The sequence below is a fragment of the Falco biarmicus genome, chromosome 10, assembly GCF_023638135.1.
Source record: "Falco biarmicus isolate bFalBia1 chromosome 10, bFalBia1.pri, whole genome shotgun sequence".
Classification (NCBI taxonomy): Eukaryota; Metazoa; Chordata; class Aves; order Falconiformes; family Falconidae; genus Falco; species Falco biarmicus.
In genome coordinates, this window is record NC_079297.1 from 35,954,598 (window position 1) to 35,968,193 (window position 13,596).

General features: G+C 45.8%; 1 protein-coding gene across 3 annotated transcripts in view; it reads right to left on the bottom strand.

Moving 5' to 3' along the window:
- The window catches only part of MOB2 (MOB kinase activator 2), a 116,425-nt gene extending 107,220 nt beyond the window's left edge, over positions 1-9,205 (bottom strand). Inside the window, exon 1 of one of the 3 annotated variants that reach the window (XM_056353796.1) lies at positions 8,969-9,205. In XM_056353796.1, coding sequence (XP_056209771.1) covers positions 8,969-8,985 — 17 coding nt within the window. In that variant the 5' untranslated portion in view covers positions 8,986-9,205. Of the gene's footprint in view, positions 1-8,550; positions 8,678-8,968 lie in introns of those variants that run through there. The other 2 variants (XM_056353800.1, XM_056353799.1) reach the window with 2 other exon arrangements.
- Between the last annotated feature and the right edge of the window lie 4,391 nt (positions 9,206-13,596).

A 13,596-nucleotide genomic window follows, 5' to 3' on the forward strand; every position in this document is an offset into this window, starting at 1 on the left:
ATAAACAAGAGATACAAGCATGCCCAGAAGCTTTTTCTTTCTTCCCCAAGTACATTTATTGGTCTAATAAAAGTTATTAGCCCTCACTACAAAATTAGTCCCTTTTTACATCTGATGGAAAGCAGTCACACTAACACTTCATTAGACATGACAGTCATGAAGGTTAGAGTTCCAGCCACACCTGGGTATCAGAGACAAGACTGAAAAGCAAGCTATTTATCATTCATAACACCTGACACAAACTTGAAACCCCAGAGTCAACTCTGTAACCTGAGCCCATCCCCAAAGCCGACACAGAACACCTCCCTGTAAAAAACCCATCTCTATCCAGTTTTGCATAACCTGTTAAGATAGACAGTATGGAACAAAGTCTTTCCTGAGTAACTCCCCGCTGCTTTATAAAGAACTGCACAAAATAAAAGTTCTCTAAATTAGGAAATTCTAGACTGAAGGAACATTAAGGTTGTACAATGAAGTGGTTAAAAAAAAGTCTCAAGGTCACTTCTCTGCAACCTGGTTTACACAAATTCTGTGCTTTATGTATAAATACTGGGACACTTCTCAGATAAAAATCCCAACTATTTACACATTACAGTATAAAGAAGGGACAGCAGTGATCCAGACCCTGAACACTGACAATATTAAATGAACACTTTTCTAACGTGAAGAAAAAAGAAAACAAAAAGAATAAACAAAAAGCATGCAGATACATTGTGAAGAGCTTGAGTTACTAGACCCGGATCATTTAAAAATAGTTTTCTGCATACTTACATTCTAGCTTAATGGATTTACTCTTTGAATGTTCAGAGTAAGAAGGAATTTGATCTATGGCAGTCATTCCTGTCTTGATTCCAGTTTAACTTCTGACATTCTTCAGGGCCTTGAAAACTGTGTCTAAACTCTGGGTTTGGTACTGCGTGTGTTTTGTTTTGTTGGGGTTTGTTTTTTTTTAATGTATGTGCTCAATGCTCTTTTTCCACAGTCAGAAACAGAGCTCTATGGATTGTGTGAAGAGCTTGCACTCTGACCAGTTTCTCTTGGCTGGCAGAATAAAAGGAAACTAACTTCACACAAAACTGCCATTTTTCCTCCCTCCAAATGCTAAAATTATAATACTGCTTTTCAGCCATTTACAGTTATACTCATCATTCTAACTGCAAAATTAAATCACTTAAAATTATTACACACTATCTCAGGAGCGGGGAGGCTTCTAGAGCGCATCTGTTTGAAGTGCGGCAACAAAATAATGAAGCAACAGTTCTTCCTTAAGTAGACTCACCGATATAACTGTAATAATATAAATGACTGCAAAACCAATTTAAAAAAAAATAATCACATTTACTCATTATAGAGCTTGGGACAGTGAAGGGCATAGTCTAATATTTATTTTTAAATGCAGAGTAAGATGAGTGAAAAAACTGTTAAGGAGGGCATTAAAAAACTGAACATTGCATGTAAGTTTCACCACCTTATCACTGACAGTAGAAGGCTAAACATGGGTTAACAACTATGCACAAGATTACTTCAGTAGTATTCCACTAGCAGAAGCCCACATTAAAGTTGTTTAATAGGTCAGCAGTGATTGCAGAATATGCAGATCTAACAACACCGAGTTCAAACTTGTATACACAGCTATCCAAAATTGCAGTCTCTTATAAATTTTACTCTTTCAAGTATGCTTCCTCTGGGCCCACATCCAGTAGATTTAACAGATGGGAAGTCCTAGTGAAATACAGCAAAGCTATGTAGGCCATCACGCGCGAACCGAGCTCCTGGAAAACTCTCTTCCACCAGACAGCTGGACTTGGCCAGGCACCCAAAATACCACCCACCTTCACACGTACACCATGACAGAGCCAGCGCTTTTCCCAGGTAGATGAGACATGATTTAGAGCAAATTATAAACTCCAAGTTATTCATAAATATCCAATTCACTACAAGTATATTTATAATTTAGCCATAAGCTGAATGTAACACAGTAGGACAGCAACTGTGACGGCATTCCGAGGCCGCTACCTGCTCCAAGATACCAGCCTTGTCATAGCACCTCCTGTTTTCAGATGTTCTGCAGTTCTTCCGAACAGTTCAAGCAGAGCGATACAACATCAGGAAATTACTAATTATTTGCAGAGTAATTACCACTAATAATCACATTACTACATGATTACATTCAATTAAGTCCTTGCTGCCACCAGAAAGAGTGCCCCCCTAAGCTTTATGTTCTCACCAGCTCCATAGTGCTATTAACATTATACGCGTAGCCACACAGACAGGCTGCAGGAATTCACTTAGCTGAAAACTAACCTTAGGAGAGAAAAGAAGGATAAAAAAAAAAAAAGAAAAGATTAGTTTTCAGTCAAATGAGCATCTTAACCTACCAGCCTTCCCAAATACTGGTGCTAGCACAAAGGAGGAGAGGGTAACATGCAGAAAGACACAAGGAAGGCGCATTGCTACCCTTTCAGAATGCTCAACTCTTCTAAAGAAAGTAATAGTTCATTTTACTTTAGGGACCTGGAGATTGATCTGCTTTTCTTGTCTCTCAATAAAATCCCTGTTGGAAAAAGAATGCTCTCGTAAGAACAAATCTGTATTCATGTGCATTGTACTGACCAAAGGAAAGTAACTGCCCGATACAAATTGTGTGGTTTGCTAAAGTAACATAAAGTAACAAAATGTAGGATTTATTTGGCATTTTCTCCAAGAAATCAATAATTAACTATACCAGGACACTTCAGGGAGCAAGGCTCTGTGGTTATTTTTTATTTGTTTTGCATTACAGCAGAAAAGCCTTGACAGCAACAATCTCAGTAATATAACCGAGCACTTTCAGAACCAGAGATGTGTAAGGGAACAACGTGCCTGAAGAGTTTAAATTGCTCTCTCCAGTCCTGACTCCTTTTCTACAACTACTACAGCCCTGGAAACTCATGTTTCAAACTAACAGCAACTTTCCACTAGTATACTAATGAATATTACAAGTTAATATTTAATGGAGATATTCTTTTACCTGCAGACTATGTTATACTAGTTGTTTTCACAGCTAAGTTCTGGTTTAACAGAGGTACTGCTCATGTCTGCTAAGTATATAAAATAATATTTAAGTCTCAAAAGTAAGCAGTGAACTGAGTGCAAGTGGCTCACAGACGGACCTCAATTTATCTGGGGGGGAACAACCTGAAACCCCCTAGGTAATGTTACACCTATAAATAGAAGTAAATAAGGAACACATGAATATTTCCTGCCCAGGGGGACTGGACATGTCTGGTTTACCGGTTCTCAGTTATTCTAAGCTCCCTCAAAGTAGAGAAAATGGCCTGTGAAGCCAAGAATTTGCAAGGAATGTAGTGCAAGGGAAACACCTGTTGTGAGGTCAGTTAACAAACAGAACAAATAAACACACCATGCAAGCTGTGGAAGGTGAGATGTTGCAGCAGTTTCTGGAGGGAAGACTGCCTTATAAAGGCAGGAGACTTTCTTCACTGAGGATGACTAAAGGAAAGAAAGGGGAAAGGCATCCCTTATGGTTACAGCACCTTTCAGTGTTTCTTCCTTTTTATAGAAATAAGGAAGTTTCAAACAGTACCTAGAATAAAAATCATTAGCTACCTTTTTATATAAAGGTCTGCTAAGCAAAGAGAGCCATGCTCTTCTTGGTTCAACTGTATTATGCACCAGCCAAGCTGGCAGCTAAATATGCTGTGGGATTTCTCTGTTCCCATGACAAGATGCACTTCTTACCATTAATGGACTTGATGATCCTTATGGGTCCCTTCCAGCTTGAGATACGCTATGACTCCATGATAATGCATCCCATTCAAAAACAATAAAGATTTAGTCTAACAGCTGAAAAAATGGCATATTGGATTTTTACTGACTGAGAACTAGAACGCTAGCGTGTGCTTTTTTCACATCTAGTCCTTAGCTGCTCTAGCTCAAGGCTAGGACTTCTCTGCATAACAATATTACTCATATTTCACCATAATGTATATTGAACTGGACAGTGTCTTAAGGCCTTACAAGAAAATTTCTTAAAGACACTTTGATAAATGCAGAATGGACGACAACAAAACAGCAGTATGTGTTACTTCAAGCCTTCAAAATCACTGCTGAAATAACGTGGCAAAATCCTACACGCAAAACAAGTGGGAAAATTCTTAAGCTTTATTTTAAGCCTGATAGTTACAGCTAAATAAAGTAACTACATGACACGCAGGCCTGCTTAACTAGACAAACCCAGCAGCATGCAGACCTTGATAAGTTCTCTTACACTGTTTGTTAAAAATCATCAGTATTGCATATACTCGAGAAGACTGAATTTGTGTAGTTACTGTGCTATCTTAATACGACATAACTTCCCAACCACCTATCCTGGTCAGATGAAGACCGTGCAAGGCAGCAAACATATGTGGTGTGTATAATGGATTAATTGACATTACTAAATAAAATTTGCAAGTGTGAAGGCTCTTACATTAGATTAGACATTCTTCTATTTACAGCTGTTGCCACTTGCTCCATCTTGCAGATCACAGAGCACCTCAGTAGACTGAACCTGTCTGTGCCGTCTTTGGGCACAAATATTCTGATCAGGAGTTTGCTGCTTTCTTCTGCCGCCTGTATTTTCCTGGTCTTTCTAGGTCATTGCTTCTCCAACTGTCCTCAAAGCTGCAGATGTGGGATATGAGAAAAGAATAGCCTTCAATCATTTTTAGGCCCTCCTTTTCAAATCACCAGGGCAACATCTGAAAGAACTGGTAATTGAGCAGTGGATGGTATGACAATATGGACCACAAAATCTGCAACTTAAACTAAAGACTGAAAAAATCCCTACTGCAGACAGCCCCTTCCCTTTTATTCCATTTACACTCTAATTAAGTCTGGGAGAAGGAGCTGTGAATATTTGTCAAGTCACTGTAAGGCACGGAAAGGCAGAGAGATAATACACTTGTGTGAAGTTAGCATGGTCCCACAACTTGTTTTTTACTGTAATAAATCCCTCCCAAAAAGAGCTAGACACTCTGCTCTCCAGAAGAAAAGATGGCTTACTACACAACAGATGGTTTGCACCTAAAATTTTTAACAAGCCGCTAGGTGCTGCAGTCTTCCCTTAGAAAGAGCGCTTAGTACTGCAATGAAACCAAGCCACACGGATGAGGGCACTGGCACTTTACCGGTACCAGAACTACCTGTGAAATGAGTGGACCCTGCAGTTCACAAGTACGAGAGATACTTACACAGATCCTGGAATAACACAGTCCTCTGATGCAGAGAGAATATGGATACACGTTCAACAGAAAATAGTCTTCACTGGAGAGTTCAGAGGTAGCACTTCACTTCTTGAGGATGCGTTTTTTCTCATGCTCAGAGGCATTCAAGAGTCAAGAGGGAATGCCATTAGTTTATGGAAAAAGCTTTCTTGCAAAGGAAAACATGAAAGAACTTCCCCTCCTGCTCATTTCCTTCACTGAGTCCTGTTTTTTATAGGGCTGGTCTACATGCTGAAGGCTTTTCAAGTAGCCCATGCACAGCTCTCCAGCTCATTTCTGCAGAGGAAGGGTTTCTTCCCCAGTTTAAGATGCATCTACAGAGGTGTTTAGCCATCACAACTATGTTCAGCTGTTGCACTTAGTTTCAATCAGCATAGTCTACTAACCTGCTGAACTATGAAGTACAGATGTAGCCCCAAATTATGTTTTGTGTTTAACACATAATTGTTGGCAAAATATTTTGTTTCCCTCTCCCCTTTTTACATAACAGTTCACAAAGGGCTACAGTACACAATCCTCCTCTATTATGAAAAAATATGTTACGGCACCTGACATCACAGCTGAAGGTTAAAAATAACTGACACTGTCAGGTTTACTAGTACCATTAATGTGTTTTACTCCTTTTCGTTTAAGAATTTTAAAACAAATTATAAAGCAAGTTTCATAACTGAAGGAACAATGCCTATCTTTGTTGTTACTTTGAACTTCAAGAGCAGATCACAATGGTATTTGTAACACAAAAGTTTGAAATCTTTTCCAAAAAGGGTAACACAGATCTGTCAGATGTTGATGAGCAAAGCAATTAAGCAATACCAATCTCTAGTCAAAATCGCACTGAAAATATATCCTATGTACAACAAAAAAAAGCTCCAGATGGTCATCTTTCTTAGTGGAGAGAATGCACTGAAGAAACCACAGTTTTTCCCCCAATATCAGTATTAAGGTTACATTCAATAGAAAAGTTGAAGACTGTAACCAACCACAGAAAAGACTCTGGGTTCATTTTGGTGCTCAACCGAGTGCTGTAACATGCCAGCAGCTATTTTTGTTCCCCAGCTTTCTTCCCCAGGACTTGACTGAACAGAAGGCAGCACCCAGAGAAGTTTTGCTGTGTGACCATGCAAACCTATAGCTGTTTGTTAATCTGAAATAAATTCACTGTTGTTTATAATCTTCAGCTTCTTTTTTTTGTATATTAAGCACTCCGAAGCAGAGACACTTGGGCAGCTGCCTGTTGTGGTCTCTTGGAAAGGGAGGGGGGGGGGGGGGGGGAAGGGTAGATTCTAATCGTACCACAAGTGAAGGGGAGGACCAGAAAGGAATAAAGCAGATCTCAACTCTCCATCATGTATCAGACAAATGTAACACAAACTTGAAGGGGAGAGGTCTACACAGAAGCAACTGTTACCGCTGCCTAATTTAATACACTTGCACTTGAAGGTGAAGTTCTCAGTAATATAAAAGTTAAAACACAGAGGGTGTTTCTCACACCAAAACATTAAGGCGGTACAACCGCTAACATGAGACATACAAGGGTATGGAAAGCTGTAACTGCAAACCAGCACGTTACCAAAGCAGTTCGGAATAAGAAAGATCACAGTGCTTTTATTAGTAGCGACACTTATTTGGGAAAGAGTGACAACACCAAGAAGCAGGCCAACACAATTTGCTCTCCAGAGGCATCAACACAAACCGATAGGTCACTGGGAGTGACCCGTTTTCCTACTACTTCTGCAACCCTTCCCTTCTCGAGCGAGCGGGAGACCCAGCCAGCTGAAGTTTTCACTGAAAGAAAGCCTGAGCAAGTGACATTACCTAAACTTCTGCCCTGGCAGACAAATGCCCTCAGTTTCTCTCTCAAATGGCAAGAGGGATGTTTCCATTTGGATACATAGCTGCTAACAACAGCCGTTGGACAGATTAAGAAAGGGTCCCTCAGGCCTTCTACCCCTTCCCCCTAACGAAATATCAATGCTCTCCCTTCCTGCCATAATCTGCACCTCCCGCCTCTGCCCCCAAATTCACACAAATAGAACTCGCAAAGTTTTAAGGGGAAAAAAACATTAAGAGCCTCGGTGGGACAATACTGTGTTTGGTCAGGTGAGAAACTTACCAGGAAATAGCTGAGAACAAGCGAGTAACACGCAAATGACTCAGGATCCATTCCCATTACAATGGGGAAAACAGGCAAGTCTTTTTCCATGGCCGGATCCACCCACCCCGGGTAAAAAAAGTACAGAACAAATGCCAATTTTTTTCATAACAACTTCAAAATGCCCAAATTATTTCTCGTAAGAAAATCAGCATTGTAACATATCTTGAGTTTAAGTAAACTGAAACTTGATTCTTTTCTTCTTTACAACGTAATTCACACAAAATAAGTACAACAGCATAAATGAGGCATTTTGAGTCATACAAATGTCTTAGGAAAAAACAGTCAAACCCAGGACTTACGCAATTACAGCGGCACTTTTTGTCAGTTGAGCTTTTACTTTTACAGAGTAAATACAACAGACCACCTGTGCTTCGTGGTCGTTATGAAACAAATCAGAACAAGCTTCTCATTTGTATTTTCATTAAGACCATGCAGTAATAGAGGCCAGCCCCCTGACTCACGAGCCGCAAGCACTGCAGCCCAGGGCACGCAGACCCCTTCGCACAGCACGAACACTGCATTTCTGCTGCTCAGCCAGCTGCAGGAAAACCCAGCGTCAGTACCAACCCCACGGACATGCAGCGTTCGCTCCATCGGGCTGAGGGGTCAAAATTACAGTAAAACCTAACTGGGACTGACCAGCGGCTCGACAGCCAGCCACAGCTAGTCTGAAGATAGGTAATAAGTGCCGTACATCCACCAGCAAAGAGTTCAGCTGCAGACAAAAGCCAACACGCACACCAGTGATCTTTCCAGCACAGCACATCCCAGCAACTGTGACAAAAGAGTTTATTCTGTATTCCAGGCACAACGCACTGGAAAAGAAGGCAACCTAGATGGTAAAGATCACATTCAGGAGCCGGACCAAACTCCCGTAAAGAAGAAACGAAGGGCTGCAAGTTATCACTGCAGTACTAGTCCCGCTGAAACACAAACCTGCTGCTCGTGCGATTCTGAAGCGTAATTATTCACAGTTCACCCCGGTGTAGGTCACCGGCACAATTCACGCAGAAGTAACCGACAGTACCCTGCTCGGGATACCGGTGAGGTGGCACGTCACCCCCACCACCCGCACCCCTCCTGCACTGAGGTTCGCAGACCTGGAACCAGCAGCACGGCGCTTTCTACCTTCTGTCTCGATGTAATTAGCGCTATTAATCCCAGGCTCTCGGAGCCCCCATGGCGTGGTCCTGATTCGGCTTTAATCTCCGCCGAGGCCTCTTCTTCCTCTCCGCAGAAAGCCAGTTAAACCTTGGCAAGCCCTTCGGTGCGGAGTGCTGCTCTGCCGCAGAGGGATTAGCCCCGCACCGCCCCGCACCGCCGGGGAGCGCGGGGACCCGCAGCGCCCGCCCTCCTCAGCCCCCCGGGAACCGCGGCGAGAAGTTACTTTCCCAGGGAGCCGCCGCCCGGGACGAGGCCGGGCCCCCGCACCTCCTCCGCCCCGGGCCGCCCGCCCCGGCCCCTCCAGCCTGCCCCGGCGCCGCCCGCCCCGCGGCCCAGGGCCCCCAGCGCCGGCAGGCCCGCCCGGCGGGGCGGCCCCACTCACCCCATGAGCCAGTCCATGGCTGGGTCCCGCCGCGCCGGAGCCTCCGCGGCCGCCGCCTCGCCGCTCACCGCCCGCTCATGGGGGCCGCTGCGGGCGCGGGGCTCCTGCCTGCCGGCCCCCGCCTCCCGCCCGCCTTCCTGGCCCCGCCGCCTGCCCTCCGGCCCGGCCCGGCTGCGGCAGGGCGGGGCGGCCCCCGGCTCCCCTCCTCAGCCTGACACTCGCGCACTGGGGCGGCCGGAAGTAAACACAGGGCGCTGGCGGCCGCCGACCCGGAAGCGGCCCCGCCGCCGCCCGCGGCATGCCGGGAAACGTAGTGCGGCCGCCGCCATCACCGCCGTGGCGGTCTGGGCGCCCCGGCACGGCCGGGTTCCTCGGCGCCGGGGGGCAGCGGGCCCTCCGCCTGCCTGGGGGCTCTTGGTCCCCGGGACGGGGCGCTCCAGCGTTACCTGTCCCCGCCTGGGGGGGGGGGGGGGGCTTCACCCTCTGGGCCGCAGCGGTTCGGTTCTCCCTGTGCCACAGGCTCCCTGGGGGAGCTCCGTGTCAGGGCCGCCGAGGTAGCCGGGGGGTGGGGGGGGGGTTACACCATCCTGCGTGCAAGACGAATTGCCTTAATTCGGGAGGGTGGTGAAAGCCTGGAGCTCCCCCAGGGCTGCCAGAGACAGACCCAAGCCGCTCCTGGACAGAGACCACTGTCCTTCCCACCCAGAGAGAGCCCTGGAGCTTTGGCAGTGGGACACGGGCTGGCTGCCTCACCCACCTGCCTGGCCCTTTCTGCTGCTGGTTGTACCTCATACTCCAGAATCTCCACTTTGACTCAAAATCCTTCCTTTCTCATTTCCCCTAATTGCAAAAAAACCCAACCGACTAACTACTAGCTCCACAGAAACACAGGGACGATACCTGCCCACAGCCTCAGACAGCCCAACACCGCACCTCTTGGAGAAGTGAGCGATCCTAACTGTTCTCAAGAGGAGAAATCCCTTCCATGCAAATCCTTGTGGCACGGCACTTCCAAAGGTGGTGTGGGACATGTCCTCTTCACCGATTTCTCTCAGCAGCAGCACCTAAGTGGAGAAGTTTACAGAGGCAGATCTGCTGGGGGTGATTGCATGCTTTGGGCACGTGTATGAATTAAAAATTATTTCTGTTGACGGGAGAGTGATGATTACTTCATTGGACTCCCTGCAGTCACCAGCTTTCTGAGGGACGGACCATCTTTCAGAGGCTGTTTGAGCCATCACCCTCTTCCTCCACCCCTTGCTCCGCCTGCCCTGCTTCCTCCACCCTGCCCTGGGTGCGAAGGGCCCTCCCAGCCCTGTGGTGCTGTAGGTATGGGGGTCCCCAGGGCCCCTCATACCACAGGCACCTACCCGTGGCCCTGCTTGTTCAGGGATGTTGAATCGGTCTCCAGCCGTAGCACTGGCTCCAACAATAGTTCCAGCAGAGCAGCATTATCCCAGGACTAGTAATGCATTCTGAGGGGGTGTCACAGGGGTGATTTAATAAGAATCTGTCTTGGTCATGGCTGTTTTTTATCTCTCTGCCTTGAGGAAAAGCAGCAGAATTATTTTGTATTGAAAACCATATTGTGCCATCATTTTTGGAACTGGCCCTCCCTCTGAAATCTGCTGGAGATCCTTTTGCACAGCACATAACTGCTTTATTTAGCCCTTCTCCTGTAACAAAAGTTCACCCTGAGAATTATTTGGGTATCCGGTAGTGTAATACAAGAAATGGAAGACCAGAACTTGAAAATGTATCCTGTCTGTGGTCAAATGGAGTATTTTTCTTTAACACCCACACTTTATCTTTTAATTGTTTATAGTTTTAGTTATCCTTGTAGCTTTAGAATTGTAGCAAAGGATAGGAAAGAGGTCTCTTGCAGCAAACCCCCACATACTTTACTGAGTGGCTGTGATGAGGGTTTTTTACAATGTTTAAAATACCAGATCAAACCATCTGCAGAAAATAATTATCCTTTATGCAGACACTTGATCCAGTCATTATCTGCAAACATTTGAGAACAGATGTCCCTCATTTGAATTATGTTTTCTTGTTGCCCTTTGTTAGGAGTATTTTTAGCAGGGCATTTGAGGATGAGTTCCATCCAATTTTACTGTGGGATGCATTGTACCAGGAGTAGGGTGTTTAGTCATATGACACATGTTTTAAAGCAGAGATGACTTCTGATACAATGAGTTTGTCATGTCAGATTAGCTGTTTTCCTCCTGATTGTATCAAGGAAAATATATGGCAACTGGCACTGGGAGAATTACTGGTGCAAAAGAAACCCGGCCAACAAACATCTATTTCATTTATATTTTTTATTGTATCTTCCAGTGGCACAAGGCATTTATCTGTATCTCACCTAAGGTGATTATTCTATAAGTCTTTTTACACCTACTTCTGTTTTCCTCCTCCCCTCAGCTACTGGAAACCCCAGAAGTGCCTCTGGCAGATGGAGCATTCCACAGTCATCCCAGTTCAGTCAGGTCCCTCTCTGAGCAGCTCTGAAGAGCAAAGGGTGTGCCAACCCAAAAGCAGTCTCCAGTGGTTGCCCTGCAACTCCCCTTTTGTTTCTAAATCCTCTAAAATATGCATTTCAGCGATTATTTGTTTGACAATAGCAAGCCTGGCAGGCAGTGGGGCTCTTTTGTGCTAAGCCCTATGCACATGCATAAAGAAAAGGTGTCCCTCATTCAGGGCAGCAGGCCTGTGAGACCCATAGGACATGAGTATAAGGTGCTTAACAAGAGACAGGTCCTTGGTATACAGATGTGGTACGAAGTGTTGAGGATCGGAGAGGTTTATAAATGCTTGACGTTGGAGGGTTTTGCACCGACTCTTCCCTGGATTACTGTCCCGCAGCTTACTTGTGTCTAACAGGATTTAAAATGCAAGATTATTGCCAGACAGTCTGGGCAGAACGGCTGCGGTGCGCAGCGGGCTTGCGGAGTCCGGACTGTAAGGCTTTTGGCCCGTGGCACATTGCAGGGAATACTGCTTTCGCTCTCTCCTCTCCTCCTTGTTCAGCCACCCGTATCCCCTGGCCTGGCTGGCACAAGAGGACCCCAAAAAATGTGCATGCCCTGCTCCTCCTGGCGTCCAGGCACAGGGTGGCTTTGTTCCCAGCGGTTCCTCAGCAGCACCAGAGCTTTTTGGGAACTGATGGGAGGCTGGGGGGGATCCCATGCAGACCAGACCACAGGAGCTGGGGCAGACAAACCTCTCGCATGAGGATCTGGCAGTTGTGTAAAGCTTTGCAGAGCTCAGTATAAAAGCCAAGGTACAAAACAGCATGGACCTGAGGGCTGTCCCAGTCTGTCAGAGGGCTCTGCTAGGTCCCATCACCCCTGGATGCAGTCCTGAGATTGGCTCAGTGCTGGCTGACAGCTGCCATGGAACAGCAGGTCTGAAAGTTTCTCTCCTTATTTTTCCCTCCCGTGGTTCTCATGACCAGATTTCTGCAAAACAGGATGTTTGATAGTGACGCAGACAATGCCTGTCATATATAGCTGTTTTTCATGTTGGTTTTTCAGTCAGCTTGCTTTGCCTGTCTGGTAATAAAGCGGTGCCACAGAGGACAAGCAGCTATGAGGAAGTAATCAAGGCACCAGTCTCTCTGCAACCCTGTCCCTTTTACTGCCTCTGATTTTATTGTCATTACCTCCTGCAGCAGAAAAAGTGCAACGCACAGGTGGGCAAACATCACCTTGCACAGCCAAGCGCTGAGGAGTGAACTTTGCTCCCTTAGTGGCTTATTGCACCAGAAACACCTGTTCCCCCTTCACCGCCGGGTATCTGGTGTGGGGCTGAGCGGCCTCATATCTGATACCCTGACGACAGCTTTGCCTGTTCCTTTCCTCTCCCTGAGCAGCTGTGGTAGAGCTGAATGAGCAGGCGAAGGAGGAAAGCAAGCATTGCTCAGGCTGTCCGAGTTTTCCTTCCCTTGATTTGAGGCAACGTCGTTCCCATGCAGCTCATCTTACCCTGGGCAGCTGAGAAGCTTCAGCAGGCAGAGAGATGTGAACTCGTTTGCCTGGCGGAGGTATTTCCAGTGGGTGGCAGAGAAGCAGAGCAGGTGATGGCTGCCCTGACACAGAGGGGATGTAACTTTGTTCAGCAAGCTGCAAATCTGCTGCTCAGATCTGGGTCTTCAGCAAGAGGAGGAGATACACCCTCACTGGGAAGACGTGGCAAACTGATGGGCTCGGGATCAAAATGGTGTGTTTGTGGAGCTCTGAATGCAGCACTGGCTCTTTAAGTCAAAAACATCCACATACTCCTTCCCTGAGACAAAACGTCTTTGTCCCTGTGCATGAAACATATTACGGTTCAAATTCCTGCAGAGCCATTAGAAAAAGCAAAGTGCATGAGTCTGACAGCGTGGGCCTGCCTGCAACTCTGAATGTGATTATTAATCATGCTGGATATTAATAACAGCATCTCTTCTTGCTTGGAACATTTGATTTTTTTATAAATAAACGCTGTGAGTAGTTATAAATATTGATTGCTGCCAGTAATAGTAAGGCATTTTAGATATAGTCTTGCAACAAGACAATCAATCCTGCCAAGGACCAGAATGGGGAAAAAAAATAAAGGCATTTTGGATCTTGAACTAGCTGGGA